The sequence below is a fragment of the Lottia gigantea genome (assembly GCF_000327385.1).
Source record: "Lottia gigantea unplaced genomic scaffold LOTGIsca_8, whole genome shotgun sequence".
NCBI lineage: Eukaryota > Metazoa > Mollusca > Gastropoda > Lottiidae > Lottia > Lottia gigantea.
Window position 1 is genome coordinate 1755453 of NW_008710662.1, and position 21224 is coordinate 1776676.

Consider the following 21224-nt stretch of genomic DNA (forward strand, 5'->3'; position numbering starts at 1 on the left):
CTTCTGTCTAGAGAGTAGAAAATTATTAATTTTCATCATGGCAATGAAGTCCTCAAATTCATTTCTCTAATTCTTAAGTTTAGTCAACCACAATGTAAGTTTATACCCGATTACATAAGAAAGCCTCCGACGATATGAAATATCACAGGATCCATAATGTCTATTGCAATTTTTTGTTTTTTCATGCTCTGCTGTCTGAAAACTTTTACCAAAATGTAAACAAACCCCACAAAATGGCGCCAAATTATGCATAGATCCCTCAAGTCAGTTTTCCCACCAACTTTGTACATGTGACACTATATTAAATGTTTGTACCTACTATTAATAACATTTGCAATGTCTTATCGATGCCTGGAATGTCAAACTGTGCAACCTGCTTTTAAGAAATTATTTTGTACGCCACCCATATCTGCTATACATAAGTGTGTCATTGCATCATGCTCTTAAATTCCATCCACTTTCTTATGCCTTTACTATTTTATTATTTTTAATTTATTATTTCTTTTTCTGTTTTTGTACATCCTTGCTTTTTTTGTACTTTCAGCCTTTTACGGTTATGAGTACAGAGTACAATAATACAAGGAATGAGAATTCTGTCATTAATCTTGTCAATAAACCTTAACCGTTTACACTCAATGTTAGGACCCACTACGTGGGCGAAGCATTACAAAATTCATAAATGAGGGCGAATTGGACACTGGATTTCTCGAACTAAAAGATCCAGTGCCCTACTATTACTACACTACTACAGTACGTTAGCACAACAAATATTTTCTCAATTTAAATTTATCTTTTCAGGTATGTCACCTTTTCCCTTTCTTTAGAGTTTCTGCCATCATTTACCAGCTAAAAGTTACAGAGCATTATGAGACTTGACCTGACTTTCGAACGAGCAACAGTTAACTGTGCACATCAAAAACAATTAGGCCTTATAATAATGATTAGAGTTGCATCATAAACTGTATTGTGCTGGATGATGGAGTCTTATAACCATGTGGAACACTTAAAAAAAGTACTATGTCCAGAAGTAGTAGCATTACTGGATCACAGGTCCTTGAAGTTCTGTAAATATTAATAAAATATGGGCAATGTGGAGAAAAGAGTGTCAACATAAATATAAAAAAGACATTAGTTAAATCAGAACGTTGTCATTAGTTAGAACGTTATGAAGATGTCATTAGTTAGAACGTTATGAAGATGTCATTACTTATGAGAATATCATTAAGAGATGTCATTAGTTATCAGAATGTTAAAGATGTCATTAGAGACGAGTATGTATTTCAAGTTCATCATTTGTTTTTATGCAAGAGATTGTTTTCATACGCCCACATTTTCAGTTGTATGTACAATTAAAGATGTAGTTAACATCATTTTCTCTGATTATTTTACAATGCACAAATAATATCAATAAACAAATAAAGTTAAAATGTTTTGTTATTTTACAGAAAAATGGAAATGATTTCTGGCAACAGATTTATTACCAGAATATCATTTTTAAAATTCTGTTTTTTTACAGAACTGGAAGGAAAAATTCCGGCAGCAGATTTACCAGAATATTCTTCCTATTTTCTGTTAAATTACAGGAAATATTAGAAAAATTCCGGCAGCAGATTTACCAGAATATCCTTCCTATTTTCTGTTAATTACAGGAAATATTATTAGTCATTCTGTAATTTAACAGATTTTGTCGTAAAATATTTCTGTTATTTAAAGCAGATATTTTACAAGAAATTCTGTTATATAACTGAAGTCAAAATTTAAATTCTGGTAAATCAGCTGCCGGAATTTTTTCTGTTAATCGAAGGAAATTTTTTTTACAGTGTAGTAGGGGTAAACATGAGGATATATAACAAGAAGGAAGCCATGTACAGAAGAAAAACGGTAATACAATGAGACCAGTACAGACAATAAAGTGGGCAAGGACAAGAGGTAGAAGCCAATACTATTACAACAGAGGGATAAAGAAAGAAAGACGAAAGAGGGGAAAGATTACCAAGGTAATTAACAATGGGATTAGTGTAGCCAAATTTTGGAGATGTAAAGTCCGGTGTTTCAGGGAAACGGCGGTGGATTTCAAGGGCTTCACGGATTCTTATTTGCTTGTTTTCGGGTAGGTTCTTGGCAAGGATGGATTTATCTTCCCAGAGGATGTGGTGGGATGGGCACTTGATGAAAGGTTCAGACAGGGCTGAGATGGCATCTTGTTTCTTGGTGGATGAAAGGTGCTTTTGGTGCGGACTGAAATGGGGCGCGAGGTTTCTCCAATGTAGATGGCACCACAGTTGCGTGGAATAGAGTAAACCACACCTTTAGGATCAGTGGGGATTTCGGAGGGTGGTCTGCCAGTTGCACCTATCAGGGATTTTAGGGTAGTACCAGACGTGAAATAAGTTTGTAATATATTCATTTCAGTAAGTAAGATCATAAGTTATTTAAAATGAAGTTACTCCATTTTGGACGCGATACTTATTGTAAAAAGGCGGTATTCAATAATGATATAGGAAGAGTGTACATATCACAAGTAAAATGACATTTTTTTGTGCTATAAGTTCATCTGAAACACCTAATTCCTTTACCTTTTTATGTTGTAAGAAGTTGACAAACAAGTAGTTAATCAAATTACGTTCGAATTTCGAACTCCTTGACTTTAAGACCAGATTCTTACAAATTAAGAACATGTCTTGGAGTCCAAAATGTCAAGTACTCGGTACAAGTTCAATAAAGTGCACCGAATTCTTTCTGTTTTTGATGTATCAATCATCATTCAATGAGTTCAGAATCAGAAACTTGTATCAGAAACGTATATGTATCTTTTCGTTTCTATTGGCGAGTTCATGTAATCTTTTCATTTTTTTAATTGGCTCATTATGAGAAGTGCTCATATTACTTTTGTTATGTTTCAGGGTTGAATTATTATGAAATAACCTTTTACATTTTACTCAGGTTGTATATCTTTAAATGGATATTCTGACGTGGACTACACAATTCAACTCCCTCACATCCCTTAATTATACATTAAGTACATTCCATTCTCAGTTTCTTTGTTGTTTATTTCTACTGTCGTTGTCATCAATATTCACTAAGCTATAGGAGAATTCTATAATTGGTAATTGTATTAACCGTTGAAGTGAAATGTCTAGTTATCTAAATTGGTGTATTTTTAAAAGTTTTTAACTGACAGCTCCGGCTTATCAAGTGACAGAGCTTCTATTCCGCCATCAAAAATCAATACAAACACCAATCGATCTAATCTTCTGGATTAAAGACGAAAACAGACCGTTACAATGATATCAATACCTCCACATAAATTGCTCAGTTAAATACAGTTTTGTTATCGCATGGTATACCTAAATTTTATTGTCTTCGCAAGTTCGTCGTTGAATTTAATTTTACTGAGTAATTTCATGAAAATTCTAATGCCAGCCTCAAAATAGTACCGATTGTTTTAGAATGACTTAGCGAGAGTAAATATATTAACATGAGTATACATTATCACAATTTGTTTTTAACAGGATACCAGTGGCAAATAACAGCACTGTTTTAAAATTGATATTCAAAATTAACGAATTTCAAAAGACAATAGAATGAACTTTATGCCTTTTTCAATCGATACTTTCCTCATTTTGCTAAAGTTTCTTGCATACCAAGTGCTATACTTCGATAGGGTCTTTCAAGCAGGCATTCCTTACGCGGGATTTGAAAAACTTATATGTCTGATTATTGTGGTATATACCAGAATTGGTTGGTGATAGTCCTTGATATGTAGGTCACCTATTTATCCCCGTCTTAAAGTTAAGATACCATCCAAGATGTAAACGACAGCGACATCATTAGAGTAATAGAAGAATTCAGCATTTCGTCCAATTACCAACCGAGTTTTAACAACAATCACACTATGTCTCATTAACTGAATAAAGCAAGAAACAAAATTACAGTTAGCAGGCTAATTATGTGGAATCGTATTATTATTTCAGTGATTGTTGTGTCTGACGTTTTATAATACGAATTAACCAATACATAATTATTACATTAAGTTGTTCAAAGGTGGTGGTCAAGAACTGATATTAGAAAGTCCAGACACAGTGTACAAGAAACTAACCTATTCGATGGCAACTTGACGTTGCAATAAAGAAACACCATTAATTCACTGCAAATGATATTTGCTAATACAAGCTAGCCACTGGCTTAAAAAAATACTTAGGTATTTGAAGAATGAAAAGACCAGAACAAGTTCAATATTCAAATGGGTCTTTCAAAAAAAGCAACTTTGGAATATATTTTAGATGACACCGACAGTGTACAGTGGTGAAAAAGTTTGAAAATTGGACTTTGAAAACTCTTTGTATTAACCCTTATAAAAAAACGATATACTGTTTGCAAAATTATGTTGTATGCAAAGGGAAAAATTGTTTTTAAGTCTTGCTCTTCTCCTTTCATGCCCGTATTTAATATTCTGTAACCAAAGCCAGTAAGCTAAAGTGAAGAAAAGTGAAGAGAAAAACCAAACTATGTTAACCTCTTAAACGCTTTAGTTCCCACCGATGTCATCTGAAATACCATAAAAGATATTTAATTCTCCATAAAATGATCAATAAAACAGTTCTGAGTACCATTATCACGACTATTGCCAATATTATACCAGTGTTTCAGCGCAATGGACCAGTGATAAAGGCACAAACCGTTAGATTATGGGTCAAGCGGAAATGAAGTGGTCAATTCTCGGACACAATCTATATCTATTTTAACGATTTACAGAACGTTGAAATGTTAGTTCAGAAGAACGCCATCATTACAATGGTCAAGATATAACGAACTTCGTCTTATACCTTTACTACAATAGCCGCTGTTCTTGTATCATGGAAGTTGCATTGATTTCATTAGATTGTAAGCTAGTGAATACAGCCAATCAGAGCCCTCGGAATAAGGTGTAGCCATAATGATTAGTCTTTCTTACATGGTTTTGTTCGGCTGTATTCACTGCAGTACAATTAAATTAATCGCCGAAAATCAGTGGCTATTGTAGTCCAGGTATTAGACAAAGTTCGTAATACCTCGACCATTGTAAAGATGGTAGTACTTTGACTTAAACAACTGTTCTTGTGCATTACAATATAATCTTATTTTGTGCAGCACAAACCATGCTCAAAAGATTAAAATATGTACATATTTCCATACCATCTAGTGTTCTTGGAATGATTTTCAGAAGTTCTTGGCATTAGAATAAGATGAACGGATATGTCTGACTTTCATTTACAAAATAACTTGACTGGAAGTAGTTCAAAAGGATATTTAAATTGGTGTATTTTAAAACTTATTGACTGACAGTTCAAGCTATCTAGTGACAGAAGTTTTACCCTGGCATCAAAAATCAATAAGCCTAAAAATAACAATCGTCCTAATCACCAGGTTATGAGATTTTGGCTCACAAATGGCGAAAATATCTATATATTCATACCAACTGAAATACTGGATTCTAAAATCGTCCTTTTTCTCCAAAAAACCGGGTTCGGATTGACATTGCGAGTGGTAGAAGTTTAGAGCAACTGGATTTTCGACGATATGTAGAAGGTACCGGGGAGAATCTGATGTAGCGCTGGGTTTAGTCAAAGTAGCCATCAGTTGCTCACATTTTGATCAATCAATCCCCTTAGTGATAACTAATGCTAATTTTAATATTGAGCCCGGTTTCGTTTTCGACTGAAAACAATATAGACCCCGGGCGGTTGAAGAGTACAGAATACTTTTTCTGCTGGAAAACTTATTGCAGCCTTTGGTCATTGAAAATCAACATTTGAAGTTTAATTTGAGATTCAAATTCATTAATAAAAACGGCCGTCGAGATGAAGGTTATTCTTGAATATATATGTAAATTGAAATGTATTTGTAAATAATGTAATATTATGTAAATAAACTGCACGGAAATCACACAATCCTTTCAAAAATACCCCACTTTCCTTTTCTATGTAATGTCAATATAGGACAGAGTCTAAAAAAATACGAGTCGTCATTTTAAATTTAACGTGGAGTTTAGAGTGGGAGTAACTTTGCGTGGTAAAGTTAACTTTAGTTACCATAGCGTCACCTTGATTTCATTCAAAATAATCAGATTTAGACTAATATTTTACATTCGACAGACTTACATCCATTGCCAATAATAACGTCCAATTTGGCTACTAGAATCAGATGATCTCATTTTATCTGTAATATAAAGTTGTTATCAAGTTCCATTTGTGTCTGCAAAAGATCAGTCTTGAATTCCTTTTTGCAAGTTTGTTCGAATTACATCTATACCAATAATCAACTGGCAATTGAGAATTCAACACCTGGTTGGGGACTTTCTCAGACTTGTAAGTGTATTTTACATAGTAATTTGTTCAATCGTGTATTTTAATTGAACAACGTGGAAAAAATATTTCCATGTACCAGACATAGAAATCAAAGACTTGATTGTAGTTTCTATTTTTTCTAAGTCTTAAGTATGAAAGTTTAGATTGAATATTTAGTAAAGAAAATTCGTTGAGCCATTTTCTGTGCACTTCAAACACTGCATACATATTCGAAACGACACAAGGGCCTAGTGTGGATCAGCCTCTCGAAACAAAACATAAGCAGTGACATGAATGCAAAACGTAGTCGTGGTCGAACTGCCTTCGATTGGAATCACAGGTAGCCTATGTAATTATCAATTGTAACTGAATCCTACTTCAACAAAATGTTTTAAGTCAAACTTGTATATCTGTGCTGTAAATAAGAAGCATGTAAAAGAAGCAATGATATCGCCAGCCTACTGTAAGTAGCCATAAAGTACTGAACATGAACAGACGCGTCAGCAAATTATGCAACTGTAGAATTAGAAAATAATCATTTGATATAGCCTAATTATTTCTAAAATTACATTAATAATTCATTATAACAAGCCAAAAGTTCATAATTACAACTACATTAAGTAATTTCATGTGAACTTCATTAGTATTTTATCGGCAGGGTTTGACATAGTACGAAACATGTCTCCACACCAGCCGACAACTTTCAAAATACCTACCAGAGGCTGGAATAGAGGCAGATCGGTCGGTCTAGTTTTTACGAAGTGGTTTTTCAAACAGCTAAAAGATAGCTCGTTGTTATTTTGTATATAACTTTGACACATATAACAGTACCTGAGAAGTATATAAGGTTTAAGGTATAAAGCGTGCAATATCAGAAAGATCAGAAAAAACATTAAAGACTACATTTAGACTTTGCACTCATTACCACTTACTACATCATTTTACAAGATGCTTTTCAGGTGTAGACTTAGATGAATGAACATACCAACTGTTATTCAGATGTGAAATAAATGAAGAAGCTTGAAAATTGTAAATCTGGTACCAATTTAGATGTATAATCATGTACATTTTTATACATATCTATAGTAAATTTGGTACCATATTAGATGTATAACCATGTATATCATGTCTATAGTAAATTTGGTACCCACATACATTTAATACATACCTGTAGTAAATCAAATTACAATTTTAATTTTACCTTGATATTATCTTTAAACAAAAAACACCCTACCTGTACCATCTGTGATGAAACGATAACTTTGATATTAATGTGAAAAATATCAATGTAAATAATTAGTTCTAGGTTAAAATCACTAAAAATGTAATTTCAATATATATGTCCGATATGTCACATCGACATTTTAACTAATTGTCAGAATAATATTGGTTTCACATATACATAACGATGTACAACACATTAGTATAATTCGACAGTTATCTTAATGCCTAGGGAACGTGATTTACAGGTTATTGTGCTGTCATTTGACATCAATTTGGAATTCGATAGTGATTCAAAGGCCACGGTTCATCAATTTCGGGGGTTGATTTGGGTCTTGAATATATGTAACTAGTTTTCAGAAGAACTGCACGTTTAATCTCTTCAAATCAATCTCGAACAAAAACTATTTGTCTTTTCTATAAATGGCCGAGTCTCAAGAAAAGACGAGTCGTCAATTTAACTTTCAAAAGCCGATAATTCCGGTCACGGATTTTTTTCAATTGCCTAACTTAGCTACGGATACCAGCCTTCTTCGACTTATTGTCTAGTACGAACAACTAAACGCTCTCTCAATGTCAACCACTCCGACATACAAGATCAAATCTGTTATAATAATCGGACAACACCATATCTGGACCACTGCCGACATCGAACTCCTACCAATAAAATTATGGAGCAGCAAGCTTCTGACAAACGAATGGGTTCCTCTTTTCAGAATATAACAAACTTAATAGGCATTATATAATACTTGTAATCCTCACAGAAATATGTTACCTTTTTGGCGACCGCTTGTTAGATCTTGTGAGATATTTAGGTATTTTTTGAGGGCGCGATTTATGTGATAATGTTGAGTTTTCTATACCTCTAACAGATTTTAACGCACAAACACGTTGAATGTGTGAACCAGTATGCTTCAATATAATTTCATTCAAAATGCAAAAATCTAACCTAACAGCAAGTAATTTTCTACTGATGCAAAGGTATATTGTCTTCACTTTAATTAGTTTAAAACACCATTAGACACTAATTGAACGTAGGAAATGCAATTAAAAGGCTCACTGAAAGGTATTTTAATTGAAATTTAGCCTCAAAAAATCTCCTGAATGAAAGTAGTTGTAAACTGTTTATATGGAACACGCTATACTTGGGTCAATCACAAAAGATGTGTCGCATTTAAGAACTTTGGTCAGAAGAATATAATGGCATCCGGCAGTACATCAACCCAAACAGCGGTCGACTGTTGGGTTGTTTCGACCAATGTCATTCGACGAATATGTCGTTTAACCAATGTCAAATGTATTGTTTTGAATGACAATCCGACAGAAACATTTCCTATTAACGCCCCACTTAAGAAATGTAAGAGCTAACGGATGTATTTTAATCAGTGGAAAATGTCATGAGAAACGGTATACATGTACATCATATCATATATTTCTTATGAACGCATAACTTAGGATTATGAAATGAAAGAGCGAACGGATGTGTTAAAGGGATTGTAAAGAGGTTTTCTAAAAATTGTATGTGGGAACACTGATAGCATCAATTTGCACCATCTCAATTTTCAATTAGACGTCGGTGCTTCTTTCCATTCCACTAAAACTAAGTGTTTGGTGACGTCACTAATCGCAAAATATGGCCCTTAAACACTAAGTTTAAGTGGAATTGCAGGAATCACAGATGTCAGTGTCTCCGAAACACATATTTTTGTAGAAAGCCCCTTTACTAGGCAGTCTGTAAGGATACTGCCATGAGATCCCCTGTACATATAGTTTGTACTGATGCATCATTACTTCTAGTACAGATGCATCATTACTTCTACTGGTGTTCTGAGTCGTCAAGACAACTAAGTACAACATTTCTCATTCAATAAGACAAACGATGTCGTCAGTTTAAATTAGAATTGATTGGGATCTGAAATCGGACAACTGTCTAGATTAACCTACATCATGGAAAGAAAGCCAGAACCGAGTTTGTCAAATGAACTAGAGTAAATCATATACTACTTAATCTAAGTAATTGAGGAAGTCGTAGCAGTACATCCAACATGGCGCTACCGGAAACCTATAACCTCGGAGATATTGAGGAACTCCATACTGTTAAACTAAAAGTATAAATGATGCATAGGTCATTACTTCAGGGTTAATTGAACTTAAGTAGGTGTGATGACTTCATGATCACCTCTTAAAACAATATAGTCTTTTTGCTTTTATTCTTGATGAGTGCTCAATTGAAGTTACCCATAACAAGTAACGAAATTTAAATCGATTTCCATAAAAATGAACACAACTTTACCATTCTTATTGACATTCACATGTGCAGCTGTTGTCAAAATCTACACGCGAGCATGTAAATATTTGCCAGAAATAAAGAAATTTGAAACATCATTGGCATGTTTTGTTCGAATTTTAAGAATACCGGTATTCAATTGTCTGGCAAGCTATCTTATTTAAATACATCAAAACCATCATTTGTTAATCCCTTAAATGAAAAAATGAAATGTTAATGTTATACAGTTTTGTGTATTATGCAAGTATATGAAAATTGTGGCTGACCTACAAATTCCAGGATCATTTAATTGATCATAATGATACTTATAGATTATACCTATCATAAGTAGCAGCCATATTCACAACCATTACACAGGACAACCAAGATTTTAGTACCGAAGTAAATAAAATTGAAATGCCAAATGAATTAATACCAGCTGTAAGTGTTAATTAATATTCACATGTGCAGCTATTGTCAATATTATGAATAGTTGCACGTGAGAATATCGATAATGGCCTGAAAGTTGCAATAGACAGAACTAATTTGGAATATTTTTTTAATTAAGATTACCAGTAATCGTAAGGTATGAACAACAATTATCTATCGGATAGTAGCCACATGCCCACCAACTAACACAGGACAACCAAGAAAATATTTTAGTACTTGAGAAAATACACTGAACGGCATTCGAAAATCCATCTGCAGGTATATTTAGTGTGAAAAATCAATGTGAAGAATCTTTATGGAGTATGAGCCATAAAGCTCCATTGAATGATTCCCACATTAGTACCAATAAAGAGCAAATAATGCGAAATATGGACAGGTATGACGAGAACAAGTCGTTAATCTAGATTACATCGATATTCTTCTTAACTTTACTCACGTTAAACTTGCATTAGTGGGGATTACACAAGTCAAAACTGGTCTAGTTTAAGTATTCCGCCAAGCCTTTTTTTAACGAGTGTTACTGTCTGATAAAAATTAAAAATAAATCTTTTTTTATGAAAAGTCCCGAAGGCTATTAAAACTATTATACTTTTCAACAAACTTTCCACTTGAAAATCTAATAACAGTCTTCTTATGCAGCTGATATCCCCAGAATGGGGTAGGTGTGATGTTATTCTTGTCTAATTTACGCCTTATTCTTTTGTAATCATCGGATCTGGCTCCATCAGAATATGTATTTAGGTTCAAATAACTTCTCCCTGTCCGCCATTTTGAAACAAATATTAGCTAGATTGCCCAACCCTATTAAAGGTTAGACCAATTGTCTTTAGAGATAACGAAGTGTATTTTCGCCGATGTAAGTGATCTGGTAATGGCAAAGAACGTTTTGAATATTTTATACGAGATCATCTGGATTAGGGAAGGAAAGAATCAATTAAAATTTAGAACATTTTTTACTTGAATGGAAGGGATAGCACTCCACACCTTGAAACAATGGAATCAGAAAAATGATGACTGTGCAACGTGATTTTCTTTTACAAAGGTAACATATTAATATATGCGAATTCTGCTTCCAAATTGAATTCTACTCAAACAGTGGTGTGGCTATTTCTGTAATGATGTTCGGAGCCATGACGTCTGGATTAATCACCACATTAACTGAGGGCTTCTCTATGTATCCCAATAATATAATTATGATATTTAGGTCATTTTAAAATACATTAGCACAATGTTTCTGGTATCATGTATATCAGCCAATAAAGAGTTATATCCTACGGCCTAATCTCGTAGTCTATCAGATCAAAACCTTTTAACCGTTTCATGTTATCACTACAGATGAGCTGAGTTAATTCACATTATTCCCAGGCTGAATGTTACTAAATCTGTTACCAATCCTCACAAATTTATCACCAGTAGTGGCATAACTTCCAGTACATCATGCGGGGGTTATCAGACCGTTATTACCTATCCTATCAGTCAATTCTCGATTTCCGTTTACCTCTGATTATGCAGTTGTTTATGAGTTAAATTTAAATTTCTTTAATTTACGAGTCGAAAAACGTGAAAGATGGTCTCAAGAAATAAATTGATACCACCTGAGTTTTCAAGATAACTTTATTTGATACTTATGAAATTCTGAACAGTGGTTACATTCAACGGATTCAATAACCGACGTTATGGAGCAGCTTGAAATCGAAATAAAACCACGAGTGCGTGCTATCTTCGTTCTCACAGTTAGTGGTTCTGGTTGTGTCTGTTTTATCAAAAGTTTTAACGGAACAGTAGGCATGGTTGTTCTTGCCATATTACCTTCATCTTCTCAATGTCAAGTTATTACGAACTTCGTAACATTGACTGCAACAGTCACCTTTTTTGTGTCATGCAAGTTTGTAAATGAATTAATGTAAATGTAATGTAAATCAGAGGCCATAGTGTTGACAGCCTTTCTTTCGAGGGATGTATTCGCTGGTATACAGTCCAGTCCAATCGCCGCATTCTGTGATAAAAGAATATTGATTATCTCAGTATCAAGGTATCAGTACGAAGTTCGTATTTGCTTGACATTGTGAAAATGTATTGCCTTCAGACATGGTTGTTCCTGCCATATTGCCCCAAAACAAGGTTTTCCTGCATATTGCCTCAAGGCATGGCTGTACTTGCCATATTGCCCCAAGACAATGTTTTCCTGCATATTGTCTCAAGGCAAAGTTGCTCCTTGCATATTGCATCAAGGCATGGTTGAACTTGACATGTTGCTTCAAGACATGGTTGTTCCTGCCACATTGCCTTAAGGCGTGGTTTTACTTGCCATATTGCCCAAAGACACGGTTGTTCTTGCTATATTGCCTTAGAGCATGGTTTTTGCCATATAGCCTTAAGGCATGGTTCTTCCTGCCATATTGCCTAAAGGCATAATTGTAATCGCTATATGGCTATATGGCTTCTAGGTATGCTTGTTTTTTTTTTTCAAATTGCCTCAAGACAGTTTGTTACTTGCCATATTGCCTCAAGACATGGTTTAACGTGCCATATTGCCACAAGGCATGGTTTAACTTGCCATTTGTACTTTCTGCAGAAAGGCATAGTTGTTACAATATTGTCTCAAGGCACGGCTGTACTTGCAATATTGTCTCAAGGCATAGTTGTTACAATATTGTCCCAAGGCGCGACTGTACTTGTCATATTGTCTCAAGGCGCGGCTGTACATGTCATATTGCCCCAAGGCATTGTTATTACAATATTGTCTCAAGGCGCAGCTGTACTTGCCATATTGTCTCAAGGCATAGTTGTTACAATATTGTCCCAAGGCATAGGTGTTACAATATTGTCTCAAGGCATAGTTGTTACAATTTGTCCCAAGGCGCGACTGCACTTGCAATATTGTCTCAAGGCGCGGCTGTACATGTCATATTGCCCCAAGGCATTGTTATTACAATATTGTCTCAAGGCGCAGCTGTACTTGCCATATTTTCTCAAGGCATAGTTGTTACAATATTGTCCCAAGGCGCGACTGCACTTGCAATATTGTCTCAAGGCATTGTTATTACAATATTATCTCAAGGCGCGGCTGTACTTGCAATATTGTCTCAAGGCATAGTTGTTACAATATTGTCCCGAGGCGCGACTGCACTTGCCATATTGTCTCAAGACGCGGCTGCACATGTCATATTGCCCCAAGGCATTGTTATTACAATATTGTCTCAAGGCGCAGCTGTACTTGCCATATTGTCTCAAGGCATAGTTGTTACAATTTTGTCCCAAGGCTCGACTGCACTTGCAATATTGTCTCAAGGCATTGTTATTACAATATTATCTCAAGGCGCGGCTGTACTTGCAATATTGTCTCAAGGCATAGTTGTTACAATATTGTCTCAAGGCATAGTTGTTACAATATTGTCTCAAGGCATAGTTGTTACAATTTGTCCCAAGGCGCGACTGCACTTGTAATATTGTCTCAAGGCATTGTTATTACAATATTGTCTCAAGGCGCGGCTGTACTTGCAATATTGTCTCAAGGCATAGTTGTTACAATATTGTCCCAAGGCGCGGTTGTACTTGCCATATTGTCTCAAAGCATAGTTGTTACAATGTTATCTCAAGGCGCGGCTGTACTTGCCATGTTGTCTCAAGACATTGATGTTGCAGTATTGTCTCAAAGCACGGTTGTACTTACAATATTGCTTCAAACCGTTTACCTATGTTTTGTTTTGTTATATCCAATAAATTTATTTGAATGCGTTCTACTGTTCATCTATAGGCATATTAATAATTAACAAACAGTGAGGATAATATCTAGATTTAACAATGATACTATTGTATGGCGTTAGCAGGAATATTATATCTTGTATATAAATTGCTACTATTAATTTCGCTTTTAGAAGTAGATTTCCATTGAATTTGAGGTGAGGACAATTTGTGCTTGGATGATTGGATTTAATGAAAAGGTCACGATAAGGCACACATAAATGATGTTAACGACATTCAGGCGTATATTACTCACTTCTTCACTAACAAGAGACATAACGTTTCAACGTAAGACAGAGGTTTCGTTTTTTGTTTAAAGAATCTACATGTAATTCCAAAAAAGACAATTATAAACGAGAGGAATTTTTCTCATATCACACTGTATTTTTTTTTGTCAGCCTGGACAACGCCTTTTGGCATGTAAGGACAGAACGTATAGTATGGATAGTTTGCAATAGATATAAATAATCCTTAACCGACATTTAGAAATAACAGAACACTATTATATGGTTTACTACTACCGATTCATTGGTCAAAACGTTTTAACTCTCACTCTCTCTCTCTCTCTCTCTCTCTCTCTAAAAATATCATATTAGTTCACAACTTTGATTTAACTACGGAACTATGTTTTAATTTTAAAAAAGGCCAAATCTACTGGAATAATGTCTATTTCATTAGTCGAGCATAGTTTTTATAAGTTAATGAAGTTTTCAAGTTCAATCACATTATCGGTTTCATCATTAATGGTTAGTACCATTAACCTAAATCACTAAATAATTTCTTACATTTTTTTCTTGAAGAGCTACCTGAAAAACTTCAAAGCAATTTCTTCTTGATTGTATTATAGCTAAGAATTCATATCGTAACTCTTTAAGTATTATGTATGAAATAGGGCCAGGCACAGACGATGCACCAAAAATACCTTTCCTTAAATGTGGAATAAGTGAGCACTTAAGATCCTGTCTAGACTTTGAAATACGATCAATTATTGTCAGGTTACTTTAATTTTCATCAAATGAGATAAACGTCATGTTCTGTCGTTTTGACAGTCTAACTCGTATGGTCCTACCAGACTATGACAAGGCTCGACGTGGCTTGCGCATGCCAAGTTAAGTAACAACTGTTGAAACGTTAACGATGCTAAATTTCCATATGAAGTATATCATTATACACCTTTTTGTCTACGATTGTGCAGTTCTGAAATAAAACAGCTAACGTTAAAAATTTGATCTTGGAAATGGAAATGTTGTTTGTTTCCTTTTCTTACGAACATAAAGTATCCTTAATCTTTAACGTACATTTGTGATTCCTTTGATTAAACCACGTGAATTATTATGCACAAGGGGCCGTTTACAGAGGCAAGTCCGTCATTTATTTTAATGAAAGTCTTATTTTTCCTTAGCGCCATAGGCAGGTTAGGTTTGTAATTGTGTGTTCATTATCTAAATGCTGACATGGCCGAACTGTTTCAACTTACACGTAAACTGAACTGTCGTGGCATATCAATTGCCAATACTGATATATTCATATTATACAATAATAGAGCTAAAAACATTAATTTATACAGTTATATAGAAAATATGAAAACAGAACCTGAAACATGCTGTTACTCAAGGTTACACGCAACGTGATCCTCAGACAACTGATCTATTTCAGCCGGTGTCCCTACTACTTTTCTTAATATTTCTATTTATTATATAATGTAGAAACAGTGCGAGGGATTAAAAAATTAAATTAAAATCCTCACAATATTAATGAGAAAGTAAACGCAAAATGTTGATCCTTCAAAATTGAAATAAAGGGTTTGGCATCGTCTTCCAATTCCAATTCTCACGATCTCTTGCGAACTGCTATGTATAGAAGTTTTAGTTGATAATGTTGATGAAAATTCTTTCCAAACAACCACATGACCAATTATCATTCTATAAAACTTTATTTTAGAAACTTTGTTATGACGCTTAATATGTCTTTCTAAAAGTCTTGAAAAATCGTATTTCCCCATTTTATTTTCTTAACTGGTTAAGCATTTAGTTTGAGCCGCTGCCAGATGTAAGTTGGAATGAGCCGATTGATTTGTTTAAACTCGGTTCATTTTGAAAATAACCCTTTGAAATGAACAAAATTAATTCAAATATTGTAAGGACTAACCCTAACTTGAAGTATTATACATTTTGTATTGCGTTAGTCATCAACAAATGTAATTAATAATGTTAATAAAGTGCATCCAGGCAAGACCGAAATATCTGCCTTTATTACAGCCTAGTCGGCTGGTGTAGAGTCAGAAAAACTAGGCTATGTTAAATGGAAATTTTCCACACTTCCTAAAGTGTGGGGATTTTGAGCCTGTTTATCTAAATCGGATCTGCCAATCCCAGATATACTCGGAAAGATGAATATGTCTTTCTGATGACTGACTGCATATAACTACAAAGAAATATTCTCATTGAGACTGTTTTATACATTGCACCAATAGTCAAGGAAAGGTCATTTACTATGATGAAAAGAAAATAAAAATATGACGATAAATATTGAATGACAAGATCATACGATACATAAGTTTCAGATTTTGTTTTTTTTTTTCATTAGGTTTTAATTAGCAAAAGTTTTTTTGAGACAAGTTTTCTACAATAGATACAACGCCATGCAGTGTGCAGTGAGGACAATTTGGCATTAGCCGTTTGCTTCGAGAAATCATTAAAGATCAAAGCTCTTGCTTTCCTATCCTCCGTCCGCCGACCTAGATCACTGACAGAGAAGATGGGGTTGAAACATTCTATGCGGGGATTAAATCCTGGACCACTGAACAACGGCTGCCCCGGTCAAACATTGCAGCTGATAAAAGACAATCATTTTTTATCCAATTAGTTTCAGAATGAAGGATCTGAATTTCTTTGACAAGTACAAGCAAATAGTTGCCTCAAAGTTGTCCTTACAAAAATTGATACATGACACAGGGCATCTGAGCATAACCATGTTCGTCTACATCAGCCATGTGTAGAATTGCAGCAAATCATTTCAATTTCAATACATTCTATAATTTCTTTGATCGTTACAAAACTTAGAAATATCTTAAAATGAGACTCGATGATCAGAGCTTTTCAATCGAGACTTCCTAGAGTTGAATAATTCAATAAGTATATCTGTTGCTGGAGTTATTAAATCTGCATAATCAGAACCGGATTGATCTAAGATAGCTACTTTATTTTGGCGAACGTGTTTCAAAGATTTTTAAGCAATAGTTTTCCAAGGGCTTGCTATTAAGTCACAAAACTCATCTTATTTTTTTGAATTAACTTTGTTAGGTTATGTTCTTTTTAACTTGTTTGATTACCACATAATGTCGCTTGAAATATGGTTATTGACAATGAAACTTTCCTTTGGGAGATAGAAGAAGGGTTATTTATTTATCTGTATGAAGAAAACTGTGAATGACAGATAAATGATTATTACATCAATGAGGCATATGATGAGATATTGAAATAAAATATTGGAAGTCTTAATATTATTAGGGACGTGATGTAATTGGCCCTTTCTTTCGGAAAGTATACTTTATCATTATTAAAGACGCTGAATGGGACACTAAAAATTGGCTTAAAAAGTTAAAACTTACCCAGAAGTAATGTAGTTATATCAGATACAGCTAAACTGAGTAAATAATAATTGGTGGTCGTATGCATTGATTTGTTTTTAAGAATCACAATACAAGTAAAAACATTTCCCAAAACACCAGTCACAAATATTACAGCATATATCAAAGTTAGGCACACCACTGCCGGTTTGCTTATGTATTTTTCACCTAAGATTGAATTAAGATATGACACTTCGTCAAAATCACTAAAATTAGATCCATTTTTAATAGATCCATTTAGCAGTATATCCATTGTATGGTTAATCATGTTTGTTAATCCACTTTAGTTATTTATAATCCATTTGTGTTAGTTAAGCAAGTTTATCGGTTGAAGTTAACTTATTGACTGACAATCATCATCATTCTGTCCGTCGACTAGAAAGTTCACGAGTAACTTTTATACCAGCCAACAGTAGTTATAGTTATAGTCATGACATTAAGTGGAAAAACACTGACGAAGACGTTTTGATTTTTAAAACTCATTAGCATTAAATGCGTAATAAACATGCTATCTTTCACTTCAGTAGCTGTTAAAGAGTCACGTTCTTATATACATGTACCAATCCTTTTCAATTAAAATCAATAACACTGCTTCGGCAAAGAAAGGTACATGGATTTCTTGAAGCGAAATTTAAAACACTAAACGAAAGGCACATGCATCAGGAAGTTTATGTTCCATGTAAAATCAGTCTTTTGGGTTTCCGACTTTCATCTTTTCACATTTAAAATGAATAGATACTTGACGTTATTCGTCAGAATAGTTTTCTTGAATAAGTGAATTTCACATCCATTTGTTTGATCGTTCACATTATTCACTTCACAGGTTTCAATATTAAAAGTCCAACAAGGTTCGGTTAAATTGAGCAAGCAAGAGTAGCATATTGGGTTGAAGTGAAAAAGTTGGTACTCGTATGAACTTAAATGTACTTGAGTAATATAAGTAAACAACTTAATTTTGTCAATGCCAATACAAATATCTACGTTCAATGTTAAAGTTACCCTGGAAGCAAATAGTCGTTTCGATGAATGTCGTGGATATTATTGTTTTCATTATACAGGCCCTTAGGTAACACATGAATAGGTTATATTAATGTATTGCGTCAAAGAAACGGTATGCTATAGTCTATTTTGGGTTCTTTTTCATCTTAATATGAATTAAATATTAACAAGTTAATCTTTAAAGCAGGCTGAAAGTCGAGCTCTTTACAGTTCGATTTTCAGATTGATCCGTTGTTCCTTAGTTACATATGCCAAGAATGAAAACCCTATGCTCTAGGCGTGTTGATTTTCCAAAAATGTCTTTATTTCTAGAGCCATTTTTCTGCCTTTGTTCAATGATTGACAAAAACCATATAAAACTTTCTGAAAGTAATATAAAGCACATGTTACCTCACAAATTGAACGTACAATTACATATATCGATAAATTTAAAAGGAATATTGACATTTTTAATCAAACTTCAATTTTTTAATTGTGATACAGTGTGGAAACTGATTAACGGAAAATATCAAGTAATATCGATTGGCACTTCAATTTGGTTGAAATATTATTTTTACTTGTCAAATGATGTAAAGAACAGTTAAATAAAACAATAAATGTAATGTTTTTGTTTCGTTTCAGAGCTCGCCTTAATTGTGATGCTGACTATTGAGCTGTCAAGGAATTAAGAGATTTAGTATTTGAAGAAAGTGTCTTGTTTTCTTAACGTTTCAAAATTTCTTTCTACGATAGGTTTTTAAAAAAATCAATTGATTTCAGACATTTACAGCTTGTAGGAGAGGTTGCCATCTTCAGAAGAGGGCTTTTGGGCTACTAAAAAACCTCAACTTACAATATACATGTAGTAGAGTTAAGTTATGTCTCAATTTCAATGTAATAATATTTACGGCTAATATTCTTTGTAACATTTAGGTTTATGGGAAGGGAGGGTTTGACTTCCACACAATTTACAAGCCTAAACAGTGATGCTATTGGCGGTTTGAGGTTTGGTATATATACTGATAGCAGAAACAAGGGACTTTTTCTATGAGACAAAACCCTTTGTCTTTATAGTCAGTTATGTCTTGCATCGCAACACTTTCAGAAAACTTCAAACGGCAACACTTTCAGAAAACTTCAAACGGTAACAACATTCACCGTAGACATATAAAATAATCAATATATTTAGAGGGTATCATATTTATATTTTGAATTTTTAAACAAATGTTGACTCATTTGCCTTGATGAAGTTACGGCCCTGGATAGGCAAAAGAAAATGCTGATAAACTTAAAGGGATACTACGTCTTAGAATAAACATAAAATTTAATAATGTTAAACTTGGCCACTAAGAGCATATATTCATCAGTAGATATACCTGGTGTCATAAATAACATAACAAGATCCTTATATAATCCGATAAATCCCAAAAAATTAATAAGAATGCAATTAACTATTGAAAAACGCTTAATATTATGATTAAGCGTTTTTCAATAATTACTTAGTTTTATGGATTTTACAATTTTCCAGATTTTACAGGGATTCTGTTGTAACTTTATGACACCAGGTAAGTTCACTGATGAATATATACTCATATTGACCATTTCGCTAACTTAAATGTTATGTTCATTCTAAGACGTAGTATCACTTTAACAGACACTGGCAGTTGCATGTCCTGTGGTAAAAAACTCATTTAACTGCTTCTTATAGTTGCCTTCAAGTCCATTTTACGGTGACTTTCGCCGATGTTTTGAATACATAGGTATTGGAAATAACGAGACATGTATTACATACTATATCCGCATTATGACGTGTCTTTTGCTTTTCAGTAAATGAATTCTTTTTAACTTGACATTTTAGCTTACTAACATTCCTTATCAACCATCCGTAACAAAATTAATGGAACGGTAACCTAATAAATTAACATGTTTGACGTGCACATAGTTAACTGACCCAACAATCCCTATTTCAGTGGAGCTAATGTTTGTTTTTGACTTAAATAGTTTATATCCGTCACAAATAGTAAAAGATGATCCTTTCGCTCCGATGACGTGACCTTTTAGAGGGTCAAGGAAAGACCTGTCAATACACATGTAAAATGTGTATTCAAGCTTCAACATGTTATAGTTTAATACGCATGGTAGAATTAATATAAGATTGTTACAATTGATAATATCTGTAACAGGTTTTCCAAGATGACCATAAAATGTTACTACTGTTCAGAATTATATTATTATTATTCAATGCAAATGGTTAAACTAGTTTTACAAAAATGAAAACAGTGGTCCAGTTGAATGGGTACGCGCTCTTTATCATATTAATCGATTTGATCCCAGCACATATCCAATATTTGTATTCCGCCAACGCCTTGTCTGTTAAAGGGACAGTTAGGCCATTTCTTTTAAGCAATCATATTTTAGTCTCAGAAACTGGGAGTTATTTTAGCTTAGCTAATCAGTAATATTGTTCACCGCTCACCGTCGAAATTTGAGCCTTCTATTCATGTGTGTAAGCGCCGTTAGGTTAGCATGCATTTTCGTGTGCTTACAGTTAACAGCGCTATTATAGTACGTGGGCACAGAATCGGTCGTTAAGCAGCTATAAATTTATGGC

At 33.9% G+C, this 21224-nt stretch overlaps 1 protein-coding gene across 1 annotated transcript in view; it reads right to left on the reverse strand.

Moving 5' to 3' along the window:
• LOTGIDRAFT_91538 (hypothetical protein) overlaps window positions 1-17834 on the reverse strand; it is a gene marked incomplete at both ends in the record, with an annotated part of 52932 nt that extends 35098 nt beyond the window's left edge. The window contains one exon of the mRNA XM_009066921.1: window positions 17618-17834. Within this exon, the coding sequence (XP_009065169.1) occupies window positions 17618-17834 (217 nt within the window). The remainder of the gene's footprint in view (window positions 1-17617) is intronic.
• Between the last annotated feature and the right edge of the window lie 3390 nt (window positions 17835-21224).